Source organism: Salvelinus namaycush, unplaced genomic scaffold (assembly GCF_016432855.1).
Source record: "Salvelinus namaycush isolate Seneca unplaced genomic scaffold, SaNama_1.0 Scaffold629, whole genome shotgun sequence".
Taxonomy (NCBI): domain Eukaryota; kingdom Metazoa; phylum Chordata; class Actinopteri; order Salmoniformes; family Salmonidae; genus Salvelinus; species Salvelinus namaycush.
In genome coordinates, this window is record NW_024061341.1 from 102,628 (window position 1) to 122,586 (window position 19,959).

At 43.1% G+C, this 19,959-nt stretch overlaps 3 protein-coding genes across 4 annotated transcripts; 1 reads left to right on the plus strand and 2 right to left on the minus strand.

Moving 5' to 3' along the window:
• Positions 1–255: 255 nt before the first annotated feature.
• LOC120042174 (kelch-like protein 23) lies at positions 256–9,698 on the minus strand. Its single transcript, XM_038987038.1, has 5 exons — positions 9,390–9,698; positions 6,190–6,396; positions 5,269–6,010; positions 4,846–4,998; positions 256–566 (listed from the first exon to the last, which is right to left on the minus strand). The coding sequence occupies exons 1-5, from the start codon at positions 9,696–9,698 to the stop codon at positions 256–258; spliced, it is 1,722 nt and encodes a 573-aa protein (XP_038842966.1).
• A 231-nt stretch (positions 9,699–9,929) lies between these two features.
• On the minus strand, positions 9,930–12,893 carry LOC120042177 (pyridoxal phosphate phosphatase PHOSPHO2-like). 2 transcript variants are annotated; one of them, XM_038987047.1, is made up of 2 exons: positions 12,752–12,893; positions 9,930–11,853 (listed from the first exon to the last, which is right to left on the minus strand). In XM_038987047.1, the coding sequence occupies exon 2, from the start codon at positions 11,839–11,841 to the stop codon at positions 11,110–11,112; it is 732 nt and encodes a 243-aa protein (XP_038842975.1). In that variant the 5' UTR covers positions 11,842–11,853; positions 12,752–12,893; the 3' UTR covers positions 9,930–11,109. The 2 variants fall into 2 exon arrangements, with proteins under 2 accessions (XP_038842975.1, XP_038842974.1); XM_038987046.1 differs by having other exon boundaries at positions 9,930–11,856.
• A 1,389-nt stretch (positions 12,894–14,282) lies between these two features.
• Positions 14,283–19,934, plus strand: LOC120042179 (synapse-associated protein 1-like). Its single transcript, XM_038987049.1, has 9 exons — positions 14,283–14,608; positions 14,788–14,906; positions 15,067–15,133; positions 17,653–17,726; positions 17,887–18,026; positions 18,370–18,521; positions 18,691–18,752; positions 18,899–19,052; positions 19,338–19,934. The coding sequence occupies exons 1-9, from the start codon at positions 14,401–14,403 to the stop codon at positions 19,463–19,465; spliced, it is 1,104 nt and encodes a 367-aa protein (XP_038842977.1). The 5' UTR covers positions 14,283–14,400; the 3' UTR covers positions 19,466–19,934.
• Positions 19,935–19,959: the final 25 nt, after the last annotated feature.

Here is a 19,959-nt window from a genome sequence, read left to right on the forward strand (position 1 = left end):
TGTCTCAAATGCAGTCACACGATCTCACAACGCCTGGGTAAGTGGTAAACAACAGGAATACAATATATAGTTTATGAAAACTATTTTCTGAGATGTGCAGCGCAGCACAACAGCAATAAAGACCCCCACTCTGCCTCTAAACACTATAAACACACACACCCACAACTGCATTACTGACAACCTGGAACGCACCCACTCTCTTTCTCTCTCTCTCTCTCTCTCTCTCTCTCTCTCTCTCTCTCTCTCTCGCTCTCTCTAAACACCGTAAACACAGACACATCCATGTGACCGCGCCGCTCCAGGTAAATTCCCCACGATCTCCCAGGTGTCCTGTTCGGGGTCGTACCTCTCCACGCTCTGCAGGTAGGTGCCCTTGGAGTAGGAGTAGCCCCCGGTGACGTACAGGGACTCGTTCATGGCCACGGCGCCACACTCCATCCTCCTCTCATTGGTCCTGGCCAGCTGGCGCCACTCATCTCTGTCCGGTTCGTAACAGTCTGTGATGGTGGTCTGACCACCCACCAGGTACAGCTTGGGATGCAGTGACACCAGGCACAGGCCGTACTCTAAGGGACGGTCAAGACAGATTCATTCATGGATTTAGTTCTGATGCACAGAGGTCAAATAAATGATCTTTGCTCAAATACAGGAAGGATGACTACTACTTATGTGCATCACTTTACATGGTGTGTGTTTTGCTTCAAGAGAGTAGACATCTCTGCATTCATATTTGTGTAAAATTTGAATGCTGCACTACACCATAACTATTTGTTTTTCATAATTCCTTCAAGCCGGGGGTAAGTTAGTTATTAACAGAGTTCCTCGTGTGGTTGAGCCGCACCAGAACCTTTGGATTTTAATGCACTGTCCCATTTTCTCTCTGTAGCTCCATAGAGCCAGGGCTGATATAACAGAGTGTATCTCTCTGTAGCTCCATAGAACCAGGGCTGATATAACAGAGTGTATCTCTCTGTAGCTCTATAGAACCAGGGCTGATATAACAGTTTATCTCTCTGTAGCTCCATAGAACCAGGGCTGATATAACAGAGTGTATCTCTCTGTAGCTCCATAGAACCAGGGCTGATATAACAGAGTGTATCTCTCTGTAGCTCTATAGAACCAGGGCTGATATAACAGAGTGTATCTCTCTGTAGCTCCATAGAGCCAGGGCTGATATAACAGTTTATCTCTCTGTAGCTCCATAGAACCAGGGCTGATATAACAGTTTATCTCTCTGTAGCTCCATAGAGCCAGGGCTGATATAACAGTTTATCTCTCTGTAGCTCCATAGAACCAGGGCTGATATAACAGAGTGTATCTCTCTGTAGCTCTATAGAACCAGGGCTGATATAACAGAGTGTATCTCTCTGTAGCTCCATAGAACCAGGGCTGATATAACAGAGTGTATCTCTCTGTAGCTCCATAGAACCAGGGCTGATATAACAGAGTGTATCTCTCTGTAGCTCTATAGAACCAGGGCTGATATAACAGTTTATCTCTCTGTAGCTCCATAGAGCCAGGGCTGATATAACAGTTTATCTCTCTGTAGCTCCATAGAGCCAGGGCTGATATAACAGTTTATCTCTCTGTAGCTCCATAGAACCAGGGCTGATATAACAGAGTGTATCTCTCTGTAGCTCTATAGAACCAGGGCTGATATAACAGAGTGTATCTCTCTGTAGCTCCATAGAGCCAGGGCTGATATAACAGTTTATCTCTCTGTAGCTCCATAGAGCCAGGGCTGATATAACAGTTTATCTCTCTGTAGCTCCATAGAGCCAGGGCTGATATAACAGTTTATCTCTCTGTAGCTCCATAGAACCAGGGCTGATATAACAGAGTGTATCTCTCTGTAGCTCTATAGAACCAGGGCTGATATAACAGAGTGTATCTCTCTGTAGCTCCATAGAGCCAGGGCTGATATAACAGTTTATCTCTCTGTAGCTCCATAGAGCCAGGGCTGATATAACAGTTTATCTCTCTGTAGCTCTATAGAACCAGGGCTGATATAACAGAGTGTATCTCTCTGTAGCTCTATAGAACCAGGGCTGATATAACAGAGTTTATCTCTCTGTAGCTCTATAGAACCAGGGCTGATATAACAGAGTGTATCTCTCTGTAGCTCTATAGAACCAGGGCTGATATAACAGAGTGTATCTCTCTGTAGCTCTATAGAACCAGGGCTGATATAACAGAGTTTATCTCTCTGTAGCTCTATAGAACCAGGGCTGATATAACAGAGTTTATCTCTCTGTAGCTCTATAGAACCAGGGCTGATATAACAGAGTGTATCTCTCTGTAGCTCTATAGAACCAGGGCTGATATAACAGAGTTTATCTCTCTGTAGCTCTATAGAACCAGGGCTGATATAACAGAGTTTATCTCTCTGTAGCTCCATAGAGCCAGGGCTGATATAACAGAGTGTATCTCTCTGTAGCTCTATAGAACCAGGGCTGATATAACAGAGTTTATCTCTCTGTAGCTCTATAGAACCAGGGCTGATATAACAGTTTATCTCTCTGTAGCTCCATAGAACCAGGGCTGATATAACAGTTTATCTCTCTGTAGCTCTATAGAACCAGGGCTGATATAACAGTTTATCTCTCTGTAGCTCTATAGAACCAGGGCTGATATAACAGTTTATCTCTCTGTAGCTCTATAGAACCAGGGCTGATATAACAGAGTTTATCTCTCTGTAGCTCTATAGAACCAGGGCTGATATAACAGTTTATCTCTCTGTAGCTCCATAGAGCCAGGGCTGATATAACAGTTTATCTCTCTGTAGCTCTATAGAACCAGGGCTGATATAACAGAGTTTATCTCTCTGTAGCTCTATAGAACCAGGGCTGATATAACAGTTTATCTCTCTGTAGCTCCATAGAGCCAGGGCTGATATAACAGTTTATCTCTCTGTAGCTCTATAGAACCAGGGCTGATATAACAGAGTTTATCTCTCTGTAGCTCCATAGAACCAGGGCTGATATAACAGTTTATCTCTCTGTAGCTCCATAGAACCAGGGCTGATATAACAGAGTTTATCTCTCTGTAGCTCCATAGAACCAGGGCTGATATAACAGTTTATCTCTCTGTAGCTCTATAGAACCAGGGCTGATATAACAGAGTTTATCTCTCTGTAGCTCCATAGAACCAGGGCTGATATAACAGTTTATCTCTCTGTAGCTCTATAGAACCAGGGCTGATATAACAGAGTTTATCTCTCTGTAGCTCTATAGAACCAGGGCTGATATAACAGTTTATCTCTCTGTAGCTCCATAGAACCAGGGCTGATATAACAGTTTATCTCTCTGTAGCTCCATAGAACCAGGGCTGATATAACAGTTTATCTCTCTGTAGCTCTATAGAACCAGGGCTGATATAACAGTTTATCTCTCTGTAGCTCTATAGAACCAGGGCTGATATAACAGTTTATCTCTCTGTAGCTCTATAGAACCAGGGCTGATATAACAGTTTATCTCTCTGTAGCTCTATAGAACCAGGGCTGATATAACAGTTTATCTCTCTGTAGCTCTATAGAACCAGGGCTGATATAACAGTTTATCTCTCTGTAGCTCCATAGAACCAGGGCTGATATAACAGTTTATCTCTCTGTAGCTCCATAGAACCAGGGCTGATATAACAGTTTATCTCTCTGTAGCTCTATAGAACCAGGGCTGATATAACAGTTTATCTCTCTGTAGCTCCATAGAACCAGGGCTGATATAACAGTTTATCTCTCTGTAGCTCCATAGAACCAGGGCTGATATAACAGTTTATCTCTCTGTAGCTCTATAGAACCAGGGCTGATATAACAGAGTTTATCTCTCTGTAGCTCTATAGAACCAGGGCTGATATAACAGTTTATCTCTCTGTAGCTCCATAGAACCAGGGCTGATATAACAGTTTATCTCTCTGTAGCTCCATAGAACCAGGGCTGATATAACAGAGTGTATCTCTCTGTAGCTCTATAGAACCAGGGCTGATATAACAGTTTATCTCTCTGTAGCTCCATAGAACCAGGGCTGATATAACAGAGTTTATCTCTCTGTAGCTCCATAGAACCAGGGCTGATATAACAGTTTATCTCTCTGTAGCTCTATAGAACCAGGGCTGATATAACAGTTTATCTCTCTGTAGCTCTATAGAACCAGGGCTGATATAACAGTTTATCTCTCTGTAGCTCCATAGAACCAGGGCTGATATAACAGTTTATCTCTCTGTAGCTCTATAGAACCAGGGCTGATATAACAGAGTTTATCTCTCTGTAGCTCCATAGAACCAGGGCTGATATAACAGTTTATCTCTCTGTAGCTCTATAGAACCAGGGCTGATATAACAGTTTATCTCTCTGTAGCTCTATAGAACCAGGGCTGATATAACAGAGTTTATCTCTCTGTAGCTCCATAGAACCAGGGCTGATATAACAGAGTTTATCTCTCTGTAGCTCTATAGAACCAGGGCTGATATAACAGAGTTTATCTCTCTGTAGCTCTATAGAACCAGGGCTGATATAACAGAGTTTATCTCTCTGTAGCTCTATAGAACCAGGGCTGATATAACAGAGTTTATCTCTCTGTAGCTCTATAGAACCAGGTCTGATATAACAGAGTTTATCTCTCTGTAGCTCTATAGAACCAGGGCTGATATAACAGAGTTTATCTCTCTGTAGCTCTATAGAACCAGGGCTGATATAACAGAGTTTATCTCTCTGTAGCTCTATAGAACCAGGGCTGATATAACAGAGTTTATCTCTCTGTAGCTCTATAGAACCAGGGATGATATAACTGAGTTTATCTCTCTGTAGCTCTATAGAACCAGGGATGATATAACCGAGTTGTGTTGTGGTACCTGGATGAGGACAGGTCGTTGTTATGCTCCATTCATTGACGTCTGCCCTGTAGGTCTGAATCTTATCATAGGTGCAGCTTCCCTTGTGACCATAGTGACCGCCTGCCACATATATTGTGTCTCTCAGAACACAGGCCGTAGCGTTCCCCACACCTGTGACAAGAGAAGGAAGGAAGGAAGGAAGGAAGGAAGGAAGGAAGGAAGGAAGGAAGGAAGGAAGGAAGGAAGGAAGGAAGGAAGGAAGGAAGGAAGGAAGGAAGGAAGGAAGGAAGGAAGGAAGGAAGGAAGGAAGGAAGGAAGGAAGGAAAGAAAGAATTGTCACAGTAAACAAATACATTCACTATATGACAAAACGTACAACAAAAAATCAACTGTCAAGTTACACAACTGTGTCATATTCTAAACCTTCATAGGCCAACCTACCTTGTACCATATTAGCTACTGAAATCCACTTCATTTTCAGGGGGTCATAGAATTCCGTTTCCCCCATGGGCGCCCCTCCTCTGTACCCTCCTATGACGTAGACACACCCATGCAGAGCCACAGAACAGTGGTAGTACCTCGCTGTCAGCATGGGCTGCCCCTGTGTCCACTTATCAGCATCACTGCTGTAAACCCACACTGTATCTAGAGCCTCTGTAGTGTCTGTCCTGTAGCCGCCGCTAATGTAGATGTTGGAGCCCAGGAGGGAAACTCCATAACTCTCCCTGGTGTGGTCTGGCATATCCTCCCCCTGCTGCCACTGGTCCGTGACCGGGTCCCAGGTCTGGACCTCAGACAGAGGGTGCCAGTGGTACCCTCCTATCACAAACATCCTGGAGGTCAGTCTCCTGCTCCTTCTGCAGTGTTCCGGAGGGCTTTTATTGATATTAAAAGCAGTCTTCAGAGCTTGGACAAATAGAGAGTGGATGTCTTCAGCGCCAGTCTCCAGACACTCTCTATGAAGCTCCAAGGCAGTCCTGAGGTACTCTTCCTTCAGGTCTAAGTGGGCGGAGTGAAGAAGCTCCTGGAAGTGTCCCCTGCGGGCAAGAGTATCGTGGGCCAGCCACCTCACCACCCCCTCCACCAGCACCGCCTCTTTCAACACCTCCGGCAGGTTCTCCTCCTGCAGGAGGCTCCTCACCTTCTCCACCCCCAGCTCCTGGAACTCCTCCTCTCTCACCACCTGAGAAAACGACACCCCCAAATCACTAAAGACATTTAATAAACACATCTATTGATTTAGTAGAATACATACCTGATTAGTTTTTATATATATATATTGAATTACATCATATTTGTTGTTTGTTTCTGTATATGTACCACGATGTAGGAATAATCCAAAACCTAAACCTGAACCTATACCTCGTGGAAGCGGCAGAGCAGGACCCTGCGTGCCTCCTTCTCCAGGGACAGACACACATGGAGCTGGGCGAAACTGAGCATGCCCAGACAGTTGTCGACGTCGAGGAGACGAACCAGGAAGTTCTCACAGGCCGTTTTCACGGCTCCGAACTGCAGCAGGTCTGCAGCCTCCAGCAGAGACTCTACATTCCACTGGGTAATGGAGGCCTGGGAGGGAGAGAGTTTAGAGTTGCGTCCCAAATAGCACCCTATTCTGCACTACTTTTGACCAGCGCCCATAGGGCCCATATTGCACTGTCTGGGAATAGGGTGCCATTTGGGATGCAGGAAATAACTTACACTATATATACAAAAGTATGTGAACACCCCTTAAAATGTGTGGATTCGGCTATTTCAGCCACACCCATTGCTGACGGGTGTACAAAATCGAGACATTGGCAGTAGAATGGCCTTACTGAAGCGCTCAGTGACTTTCAACGTGGCACTGTCATAGGATGCCACCTTTCCAACAAGTCAGTTTGTCAAATTTCTGCCCCGGTAAACTGTCAGTGCTGTTATTGTGAAGTGTAAACGTCTAGGAACAACAACGGCTGAGCCGCGAAGTGGTAAGCCACACAAGCTCACAGAACAGGACCGCTGAGGGCTGAAGCGTGTAAAAATCATCTGTCCTCGGTTGCAACACTCACTACAGATTTCCAAACTGCCTCTGGAAGCAACGTCAGCACAATAACTGTTCGTCAGGAGCTTCATGAAATGGGTTTCCATGGCAGAGCAGCCGCACACAAGCCTAAGATCACCATGCGCAATGCCAAGCGTCGGCTGGAGTGGTGTAAAGCTCGCCACCATTGGACTCTGGATCTTTGGAAATGCGTATTCTGGAGTGATGAATCACACTTCACCACCTGGCTGTCCAATGGTCGAATCTGGGTTTGGCGGATGCCAAGAGAACGCCAACTGCCCAAATGCACAGTGCCGACTGTTTGGCGGAGCAGGAATAATGGTCTGGGGCTGCTTTTCATGGGTCGGGCTAGAGACCTTAGTTCCAGTGACGGGAAATCTTAACACTACAGCACGCAATGACATTCTAGATGATTATGTGCTTCCAAGTTTTTTGGCAACAGTTTTGGTGAAGGCCCTTTCCTGTTTCATTATGACAATGCCCCCGTGCACAAAGCAAGGTCCATACAGAAATGGTTTGTCGAGATAAGTGTGGAAAACTTGACTGGCCTGCACAGAGCCCTGACCTCAACCCCATCGAACACCTTTGGGATGAATTGGAACCCCGACTGCGAGCCAGGCCTAATCGCCCAACATCAGTGCCCAACCTCACTAATGCTCTTGTGGCTGAATGGATGCAAGTCCCCGCAGCAATGTTCCAACAGAGTGGAAAGCCTTCCCAGAAGAGGGGAGGCTGTTATAGCAGCAAAGGGGATGACCAACTCCATATTAATGCCCGTGATTTAGGAATGAGATGTTGGACGAGCGGGTGTCCACATACTTTTGATCATGTAGGGTATTATATAGCTCTTTCCTGCAGTCAATGACAAAAAGTGTCCTCTTTGGCCTCGTGGGTGGAATGTTTTTCTTATGTTTCATCATTGATAAAGATTATTTTAACAGACGAAAATCCCGTCATTGTAAATAAGAATTTGTTCTTAACTGACTTGCCTACTTAAATAAAGGTTAAATAGAAATTAAAAAATACATAACATTTTTTAATATTAGGCTACTACAGTCATGGCCAAAAGTTTTGAGAACGACACAAATATTGATTTTCACAAAGTCTGCTGCCTCAGGTTGTATGATGGCAATTTGCATATACTCCAGAATGTTATGAAGAGTGATCAGACGAATTGCAATTAATTGCAAAGTCCCTCTTTGCCATGCAAATGAACTGAATCCCCCCAAAACATTTCCACTGCATTTCAGCCCTGCCACAAAAGGACCGGCTGACATCATGTCAGTGATTATCTCGTTAACACAGGTGTGAGTGTTAACAAGGACAAGGCTGGAGATCACTCTGTCATGCTGATTGAGTTCGAATAACAGACTGGAAGCTTCAAAAGGAGGGTGGTGCTTGGAATCATTGTTCTTCCTCTGTCACCCATGGTTACCTGCAAGGAAACACGTGCCGTCATCATTGCTTTGCACAAAAAGAGCTTCACAGGCAAGGATATTGCTGCCAGTAAGATTGCACCTAAATCAACCATTTATCGGATCATCAAGAACTTCAAGGAGAGCGGTTCAATTGTTGTGAAAAAGCCTTCAGGGCGTCCAAGAAAGTCCAGCAAGCGCCAGGACCGTCTCCTAAAGTTGATTCAGCTGCGGGATCGGGGCACCACCAGTACAGAGCTTGCTCAGGAATGGCAGCAGGCATTGTGCATTGTGCATCTGCATGCACAGTGAGGTGAAGACTTTTGGAGGATGGCCTGGTGTCAAGAAGGGCAGCAAAGAAGCCACTTCTCTCCAGGAAAAACATCAGGGACAGACTGATATTTTGCAAAAGGTACAGGGATTGGACTGCTGAGGACTGAGGTAAAGTCATTTTCTCTGATGAATCCCCTTTCCGATTGTTTGGGGCATCCGGAAAAAAGCTTGTCCGGAGAAGACAAGCTGAACGCTACTATCAGTCCTGTGTCATGCCAACAGTAAAGCATCCTGAGACCATTCATGTGTGGGATTGCTTCTCAGCCAAGGGAGTGGGCTCACTCATAATTTTTCCTAAGAACACAGCCATGAATAAAGAATGGTACCAACACATCCTCCGAGAGCAACTTCTCCCAACCATCCAGGAACAGTTTGGTGACAAACAATACCTTTTCCAGCATGATGGAGCATCTTGCCATGAGGCAAAAGTGATAAGCAAGAATGGGCTGCCATCAGTCAGGATGTGGCCCAGAAGTTAATTGACAGCATGTCAGGGTGGATTGCAGAGGTCTTGAAAAAGAAGGGTCAACACTACAAATATTGACTCTTTGCATCAACTTCATGTAATTGTCAATAAAAGCCTTTGACACTTATGAAATGCTTGTAATTATACTTCAGTATTCCATAGTAACATCTGACAAAAATATCTAAAGACACTGAGGCAGCAGACATTGTGGAAATTAATATTTGTGTCATTCTCAAAACTTTTGGCCACGACTGTACATTTATATAATGGACAGTCACTCATAAATGGTCTCAGAGGTGTACCCTACCTTGGAGGTGTATACATAGTCCATCAGAGTCATCAGCACCTCCACATCTACCCCAGGCAGTCTGATGACACTGTGGGACCGCTCTCTCATATCTGCTGTGAACATGGCTCTGAAGTAGGAACTACGGGAGCATAGAGCCACTTTATGGCAGTGGAAGACCTCCCCTGTAGAGCACTGTAGAGCTATGTCAGTGAACAAGCCTTCTGTGTAGTATTCTCTGAGGGCTTCTAGAACCTCCGTGGGATGGGTTAGGTCACAGAAATCATAGGTGTACGAGGATTCCGGCGACTCCTGTCCCTTAGATGACATTGTGTTCCTGAAACACGAGACATTAAATATCTTAATGTACCCTTTAAAAATGTATGGCATTGACTTGGCACATCCATGCATTATACATGAGTAATACAGAACATATGACGTTGGACTTCCCTGTCCCTTTACACATCTGGTTATACTGACGTTAAGACAGGCTATGGTCTGTAGAATGCAAACCGCAATGGGAATTAGTTTCAACATGACATTTAAATGAATGAAGCGTGATAGAATCAAATTGGGTTTATTGCTAAAACAGAAAACATTGCATAATGAACATTTTGCAATACTGTAAGCAGCAACACCTTGCAAAAAACGATTTACTGAGCACAGATAGTAAGCATGGATTTACAATGGATCCAGAGAGTATTGATCATGTAATCTATTAGTAGTCTTATTTAAAACACAATGTAATGCATTCACATAGGCCTACATATACTTGACAGAATACTATTCAATCTAAATAGTCCCGAGTGAAGATCATTAACACAGCTCACTGAACAATAGCCACATATCTACCTGCTCGACGTGGTTTATTATCCTGTTGTTAAAGCATTCTGTGTTTGGAGCGGGTCAAAAGGCATCACACGCCATCTGTTGTAGATCCTTATTTATACGCAATTCCCTTCTAAACCAACCAATTGAATAAACCCCGGACAGTCCTTTTAGAAAATAACGGACATTCCGCTATTTAGTTTCGTTATCTATTTATGTTGACGCGGCAGGCGCTCAGCTGTTGTGACAGAGCATCTCCGCCGCAGACAGCAGCGCCTCTGATAATCTTACCAGCCGCAAATAGCAGCGTTCGACCAATCACATTCACCGCGCCTCGTCCTACTATCAGCGTATTGACACAAACAAGGGACAGACAGAGGGGTATCTTGGGAGACAGGGAGACGGGGTCACGGTCCACGAAACCGCACTGCTGAAGCAGAAACCGTCCATTTATATCATAACACTCAGAATAGAGCCTAGTAGAGACAACAAATAATTGCACTGGTAATACACTGGACTGTTAATAATACACTGGACTGGTAATACATTTTTCACATAGATAGTGCCCTAGTAAAAGTGATGCCAATGTATTTTATTGACTGTACATCCTAGAATATATATTTGATTATAAACAGTTATAACATGTAATTTACAGGTGTGATTCGTTTTTTCCTTTTCTGTCTCCTGGGTTCTGTTTCTCTCTACATTTGCTAAAGACAAAAACAAAGATGTACATTAATTTGCATCTGAACCTGAGAAAGTGATGTGATACAGTCCCACAAATTTAAAACAGAATTTTCAAAAACTTTTCAAAACAGGACAAAGACACAATCCTTCCCTCTCAAGCATTTGGTATACTTTTTATCGTTGCAAGTACACTTATTTTAGTATGAGAAAGAGCTGTACACTATCCCTACAGGGGAACACATGCTTTCAGTTCCATCAGGATCTCTTTTCCACTTGTCCATCCTATGACTCTTGGGTTCGATGAACCCTCTCCTTGTTGTGCACTCTGTCTAGAGAGCAGCCTCTCCAAGGTGTAACCCTTTCTAGGGAACACCACATCTCCTTCCCTTAGACTGTTGGAAGGGCAAAGGTCGTTCCCTCCGTCCCCTACATAGAAAGTTCTCTGATAGTCTACCCCTCCTTTCAACTGCCCTGCTAGGAAATCAGCCAGCACTTTCCTCTTACACAGATTGACAGGGCACTGGCTACACTGGTGAGAATGGTAGCATTCTATCTCCATGTATCCACGCTTGTCAAACGTAGCCGGGTTGGTGAAGACTTGGTCGACCGCGGCTTGAACCCCAGCCACTTGCAGTATCCAGTCGATGAACACTGTGTTTGAATCTGAGATGATGATGCAGTCAATGTCGTTCTTGTTACTCACAATGAACGTCAACAGTTCAATCATTCCATCTGTAAACGGTATTGTCTCCATCACACTTCGGATTGTATCGGGGCTGATGTCCTGGTCTCCTATATAGGACATGACTCTGCCCATGTACTCTGTCCAGCGTCCCTTCTGGTAGGAGTTCTTGACCAGGTCTGGCAGGCATTGGTCCGGGATACACTGAATAACCCAGGTGTCGCTGTTGTCATCCACCAAGGTGTCGTCGAAGTCAAACACCAGCAGAGTCTTCATGATGATTCTCCTCTGCTGTAAAACAGTGGTGGAATAGGTTTGTTAGAAGAGACACGGACAGGCAGCCAGACAGAGAGAGCGAGAGAGAGAGAAAGAGAGGGGTGAGAGAGAGAGCTAGGAGAGACAGGGAGGGGCAGTGGTGTAAAGTCCTTAAGTTAAATACTTTAAAGTACTACTTAAGTCATTTTTTGGGGGTATCTGTACTTTACTATTTAAAGTTTTGGCAACATTTACATTTACTTCACTATATTCCTAAAGAAAATAATGTACTTTGTACTCCATACATTTTGCCTGACACCCAAAAGTACTCGTTACATTTTGACAGGAAATGGTCCAATTCACACTTATCAAGAGAACCTCCCTGGTCATCCCTACTGCCTCGGATCTGGCGGACTCACTAAATAATGTATATATTTTTTAATGGTGTTGTCTGCTTTGCTTAGTATAAGGAATTCGAAATGATTTATACATTTAATACTTAAGGATATTTTAGAAATTCAATTTACTTTTAATACTTAAGTATATTTTAAACCAAATAGTTTTAGACCTTTACTCAAGTGGTATTTTACTGGGTGACTTTCACTTTTAATTGAGTAATTTTCTATTAAGGTATCTTTACTTTTACTAAAGTATGACAATTGAGTACTTTTTCCACCACTGGGGAGGGGGCTGGCAGACAGACACTGAACAGAAAGTGAAAAAGGCTAGTGACCAAGCAGTATCTATCTAGCTAGCTACTGAATGACTAAGAGTGTTCTTTGGACTGACTGCTGACTAGCTAGGAACTGGCTAGCTAACGGTCAATCTATTACACACCAAGTACAGTAGCTAGCTCCTTTTACATCGTTCTAAACAGTAAACTGCTTGTCAAATAATATATTTATTCATGTGTATTCACTTCGGATCTTACCCCACACTGTTGTTACACCGTTTACACAAATGTAAATTTAGATGCGTGACATCGCCGGTTGGATCTTAAACACACACTTGAGACATGTCGCGTTCGAAACAACTGGGAACTGGGAACCATTGAGCCACAGATAGAACAATGAGACAGATATTCCACCGGATGTGTAAATGTGAAGCATCCGCTTGGCGTTTCCACTACCATATTTGGTAGTGAGTGGAAACGCCAAATTTGGTAGTGAGTGGTAGTGAGAGGAAGCCCAGTGGCCCGCAGTGGGAGAAGATGGAACTCGATGGATTTTGGCCGAGATTCTGCACATTTTCTCATCGACTAAACATTTGATCTCAATACAGTTTTCTGTTCCCAAAATTAGAATCTGTTACGAACAGAGTGGACTAAGTTTTGTGGACTTTACCCTCTGCCAAAGTTGTAAAAATCGCGTTGATTAGGAGTACGAAGGCGAATTGAGTTATTGCAGTGCACTTTACAGAGTAGGCGTTCCTTAATGGTAATATGCAACTACGTGCTAGAACGCGCCAATATAATCTCTCTAGCTCGTGCTTGGCTCTGCCTACCACCTTGCTTGTTCTGCCCACTACAGTAATTTGTTCCCGTTTGAAACGACAGGCTGTGGTCCATCTTGGTTTAATTATAAATACGATTTTATTGAGCCGCTCGGACCTCGGAAATCTCCGACGTCAGAGCATTCAAGCAGAGACATGTTTGAGGAGATGGGAAACCGTATGAACGCCCAATGTGTTCGTTGCCCATGCGTCGTCAATGGGCCGCGTGGTGCATTCTGGGTGATTCTGGGACAAGGAGAGTTCTCCTTCAAAGAGTGAATGGGAGTTAATTGGCTAGCTCAAAAACCCAACATTAGCAGGAATTTCGTCAAAAAGAAGTACAAAATGCAACTATTTTCCAAGATGTGAGATAATTAACTTGTTCTCCGTAATATCATATAGCTTTGGAATCATGATATTACGTACTTTTGAGGAAAATAGGTACGTTTCTCGACTAATACCCTGACGATTAGCCCAGCAACCTTGTGACGCAGTATGACAACGTGACCGCAATTGGTTGGCTGTCTATTCAGTGAGAATGGAATTCCTATCTCATCCTTTCTCTAATATCGCTGGTTCAAGACAACCGCGAACTCGAGAAAAAAACAAGCCCCAACCTGAAGATCACTGACTTCTTGATTTGACATCGTTTTTTCCGAGTTCCCAGTTTTGTTGAAAGCACCAATACTTCCTCATTTGTTTCGTATCACTGTCTAACTAACCAATGAAAAGGGACATCACTGTCACCTGTTGGTGTGGAATGAGAAATAGTGAAAAAAATACATTGGGACAGCTTGGAGAATTCTCTGGCAAGCGGTCCATTTTTTCTTCTTAATTAAATAACACACTGTTGTTCGAATCCAACATTTGATCTGATAGCATCTATCGTTTTGTAACAATATCGCTAACATTTCCCAGATGTAACAGCAGGCGGCAGTAATGCGCTCGTTTTGTATTTATTGTGAAAAAAAGAACAAGAATAGCACCGCTTCCTGGTGACGTAAACACAGAACCATGAAGGTACAATTATAAGCACTTAGTTTACAATCGATTTTCTATCATAGCTACACCCGAAAGACATCGGCGAAAATGTTCAAAGGGTGGGGAACGTGGCTGGGTATAGAGAACACATCGACGACAGAGGAGAGCGAAGTGGCTGACGTTGCTGTGGAGGAGAAAATTGTTCAAGACCAAAATGAAGTAAACAAACAACACGAACCTCCAGCAACAGAAGAACTGGGGCAGGAGGACGGAGACACCGTCCAACTCATCTCTCAGCAAGCTAAAGGATTCGGTGGTAAGGAAGATTATAGATGGTTTTAATTTATATTCATGTGAAAAGTGATGAACAGACTAATAATGATTTATGTAGGCCTAAGAGACAACAATACATTGTTTGCCTGCCAAAACTTGAATGACAATGCCATCTGAAGCTGAGAAAGTGATCCAGATTTTATATCCCTGTTACATATACAGGCTTAATATTCAACTTTGCCAGCAATGCCACCAAGAAGATCTCCAACTCTGTGGCAGAGACTGCACACACCATCAAGAAGAGCGTGGAAGAAGGGAACATAGATGGAATTTTTGACAAGGTGCATGGCATGCTAAACTTTCCTGAATTCTGTTTGACAAGGAGGATGTTTTAGTGTTGCTATATAACACCCTCTCTGGTGTGAGCTCAAAACCGCTGATTTCTTGAAGCGTTGAGGTTTCTGTCTTGTAACATCACATGCCTGTGTTTCTGTTTTCCAGACTATTTTGGGGGATTTCAAAAAAGAACAGGACAAATTTGTCCAAGAAAAGAAAGCTAAGAAGTCAGGTCAGTGTGGAGACATCATACCCACTTGAGATTAGCTGACCTTCCACTCCTTGTACGCTGTGTCCTCAAATCAACATTTGTCACGTGCACAGCAAGGTTATTGTTGTTTAGTGTTTTTATATTCGTTTCTATTTCTATTCATTTTCAGATTTGTATTTGACCTTCGGTTTATTTTGTTAGTTTTCAGATCCACTTGATTTGTCTTTATTTGGTTAACGTTTTATGAAAATATTTCTATTTTGGTTTTCATATTATTTTCTTTTAGTGTTAGGGACAGACAGTAGCCTTTGTGTTGTTGTTTTGTTTTGGGGGATGTCACTTCCTAACACAATAATAGGTTTAAAGGAAGACTCAGCGAGATGACGTAGATCAGTGGTTCCCAAAGTCCCGTACCCCTTCAAACATTCAACCTCCAGCTGCGTACCCCCTCTAGCACCAGGGTCAGCGCACTCTCAAATGTTGTTTTTTGCCGTCATTGTAAGCCTGCCACACACACACTATACGATACATTTATTAAACATAAGAATGGGTGTGAGTGAGTTTGTCACAACCCGGCTCGTGGGAAGTGACAAAGAGCTCTTATAGGACCAGGGCACAAATAATAATAAAAATCAATAATTTTGCTATTTATTTAACCATCTTACATATAAAACCTTATTTGTTCATCGAAATTGTGAATAACTCACCACAGGTTAATGAGAAGGGTGTGCTTGAAAGGATGCACATAACTCTGCAATGTTGGGTTGTATTGGAGAGAGTCTCAGTCTTAAATAATTTTCAACACAAAGTCTGTGTCAGTATTTAGTTTTCATGCTAGTGAGGGCCAAGAATCCACTCTCACATAGGTACGTGGTTGCAAAAGGCATAACAGCACGATTTGCCAAGGCAGGATACTCTGAGCGCAGCCCAATCCAGAAATCTGGCAGTAGCTTCTGATTTAAATTAAATTTTCACAGAACCGCTTGTTCCAATTTCGATGAGGCTCTTGTTCAGATATCGGTAAGTGGACTGGAGGCAGGGCATGAAAGGGATAACGAATCCAGTTGTTTGTGTCATCCGTTTCAGGAAAGTACCTACGTAATTGCACACCCAACTCAGGTGCTTCGGTATATCACATTTAACATTGTCCGTAAGCTTGAGTTCATTTGCACACAAAAAATCATACAATGATGGAAAGACTTGTGTGTTGTCCTTGTTAATGCAGACAGAGAAGAGCTCCAACTTCTTAATCATAGCCTCAATTTTGTCCCACACATTGAATATAATTGCAGAAAGTCCCTGTAATCCTAGATTCAGATCATTCAGGTGAGAAAAAACATCACCCAGATTGGCCAGTCGTGTGAGAAACTCGTCATCATGCAAGCGGTCAGACAAGTGAAAATTATGGTCAGTAAAGAACATTTTAACCCGTTTGGGAATGCCTGACGTAGGTCATATGTATCCAACTCATCACATGGATGGGCCGAGTGTCTGCGGGTTTTCGCTCCTCCTTTGTACTTGATTAATGAATTATGGTCACTGATTTAGTAAAAAACTCCCCTCACCTGGTTGTCTAGGTCTTAATTGAAAGGAAAAACCAAAAACCAGCAGACACTAGGCCCTCCATGGAATGAGTTTGACACCCCTGATGTAGATGCACAAAGTAAACAGTAGTAGTGGGTCAATTTCTTCCAACAACCAGGAGAGTTGAAGCGAGGTTAAACTTCTCTGCTGTTTTGGTCCCGTAGCTACCATGTAGCAGTGTGAAGCACAGATACTCTGGGTGACCGTGTGAGAGCAGTCTTGCGTCGTGCTCATTTCAGTGGCCGCGTTAGAGCGGATCACTTTTCTCAAGTCATTCTGGGAGGGAAATTGTCCGACTTGCGTCTACATGCCTTGTTGTTGGAAAACCACATTAGTGTCTGACTTTTGGCTGTCGCAGATGCACCTCCCCCGACTTCACTCCTCGACTTTCGTCTACAGTAATTTGCTTTAGCCTTACCACTCAGTATGGCTACAGCCATTTAAAGTATAATTTCAGTATAGTTTTAGTTTTTCAAACGGGTTGGCTAATTATTTTATTTCAGTTTACTAAATTGTTTTTCATGATTCGTTTTAGTTAACTATAATAAGCACAGGACACAACAGGTGTAAACAGTCAAGTGAAATGCTTACTTACAAGCTCTTTCTCAACAATGCCGTATTCAATATCAAGGTAAAGAAATAGAAACGTGTCATCCAGAATAGATTCTTAAAAGAAAAAAGAGAACAGAACCGACGTCAGGTCAGGTAACACAATAAATAAAACCCACGGGAGAATGTACTCTACAGGCCAGTACCAGCACCATATCAATGTGCAGGGATACTGGTGATACATGACACAGAGTAGAATGTTAACTAAACAGACTGGCAACCAGACTATCTTGAGATGATATACCAGTAAACATGATCATAGTTCTCAATACATACATACATACATACATACATACATACATACATACATGGTAGAATTAAAATGGTTTCTTGTTGTTCCCTTCCAGACACAGCTGTACCACCATGGGTTGGCTACAGTGAGGAAGAGACCATGCAGCAACAGATCCTGGCTTTGTCCGCTGTTAGTAGCATTTCTAACATTGTCTGTCCACATAGTGCACTTACAGTTTGTGATTTGATTCCATCACTTGGATCTCATCACTGTCAGAGTGCATTGTGTCGATTGTACCTTTTTCAATTTGATTTAAATTCAACACAACTTTATTGATCTGTTATTCCAGGACAGGAGGAACTTCCTGAGAGACCCACCAGCTGGAGTTCAGTTCCAGTTCGACTCTGAGCAGATGTATCCTATCGCCATGGTGATGCTGCAGGAAGATGAGCTACTGAACAGGATGCGCTTCGACCTGGTCCCCAAACAGTCAGCAGACAGCCATTACAAATCTAATGCATTACAAATCCATTATTGCACTTCAACCCCGAGTTATTTACAGATACAGATTGCAGGCATAAAGTTGGCCTGTTGGCTAATGTTGGTTGATGCCAGTCCTGTGCAATGATAAGCCTCTTAGAACCAGCCAGATTGCTGCGTTCAAGTGAAAAAGAATGGTGAGCTGTCGCTCAATCAGACTGGTTCACAAAGCTTTGACCAGCCATTGAAATTGGAAGAACTGTACACATGTGTTTCCATTCATATCAAGTTATAGATTAACCCTTAAGTATATGTGTATGTTACTTACATATTCAATGCTCTGTATGTTTAGAGTGAAGGAGGATGTGTTCTGGAGGAACTACTTCTACCGTGTGTCCCTGATAAAGCAGTCGGCCCAGCTCACTGCCCTGGCAGCACAGCAGCAGGCTGTAGACAACAGAGAGGAGCAGAAGACCATCAGCCCGGAGGGTGTCAGCCTCACAGGTACTCTATTCTGTTCTATGGTTGGTCGAAATTCAGTTTGTGTGATCCTGACAAGTCCCTACCTAAAAACACTGCATTGGTGTTATGTGCAAAGCAGAGCAATTGGTGAACTACTGTCAAGCAACAGTTTAGAGCCTAACTTCTGTTTCATGTTGTTGTTGTCATGCAGAAAATACCATCAGACCAAAAACACCTCCAGTATCCATTAGTGACATTCCCAAGAGTGGAGAGGTGAGTCAATGTTTTGTTTTTCTGAAGAAAAGTCAGTCCCTTTGAATAATTCTGTGTACGTCTATGTATAGACCACTGAAATACTGTGTAAATATCAAGTCAAATGTATGAAATGGTCTGGATTCTCTTTTAATGTTGTTAAACAGCAGGAGGAAGAGGAGAATGAGATCTCCACCAGCCCTGGGGTCTCCGAGTTTGTGAGCGATGCCTTTGACTCCTGTAACATCGACCATGAAGACCTGAGGAAAGAGATGGAACAGCTGGTGCTGGACAAGAAGGAGGACGCTGCAACTCCAGAGGGTCAGTTCTAGAACTATTAGCTCATATCTAGAGTAACAAACAATCAGCAAGAACTCCAGAGGGCTAGTTCTAGAACTATTAGCTCATATCTAGAGTAACAAACAATCAGCAAGAACTCCAGAGTTCTATTGGTTGATTTCACTGGAACCTGGAAAGGGCTTGGATTTAATATATAATGGCTCAGGTGGTAGAGCTGGATGTTGAATTGGAGGAGAGTGAATGACATGTTTAGTTCTTTTCTCTTCAGTCTGTAGCATTGTTCTCATAATGCTGTTATTTGTTCAGAGGAGACAGCGGACTGGGAGAAGGAACTCCAGGCAGAGTTACAGGAGTATGAGGTAGTGACGGAGGCAGACAACAAAGATGACAACTGGGATAAAGAGATCGAGAAGATGCTTCAGTCGGACGAGTAGAGTGATGACCGACCCATCTTGCTTCAGTCTAGTATCTCTGATATGAGAGAGAGCACCATGAAGGATCAGAAACCATGACAGTGTCTTAGTCTAGACCATAGAAATAGAATGGTATAGAAATGAAGGGAACCACTGCATACAAATCATAAACTGTTTGTTTCAGCACAGTCTAGAATGGGAACATCTATGGGGTTATTCTGATCTGGTGGTGGTCAGGTGTTGAAATACTGTATAATATACATTTTCTGTCTGTACAGTTTAGTGGCTGGCTGACATTTTAGCTGTGAACGTTTATGGGCGGGGAGGCAACTGACATATTGCATATTGTTATTTTTTCTCTATTCTGTTATTTTCTTTTTCTGGAATTCTTTCACACTTGATGTGTACATCTATCCAAATAATACTTGTTTCTGTGCTACTCAAATCCTGTCTTCAGTTTTTCCCTAATAAATATACTTCTTTCCCATTGTCTAAATGTCTTTTCTTAATGAAAA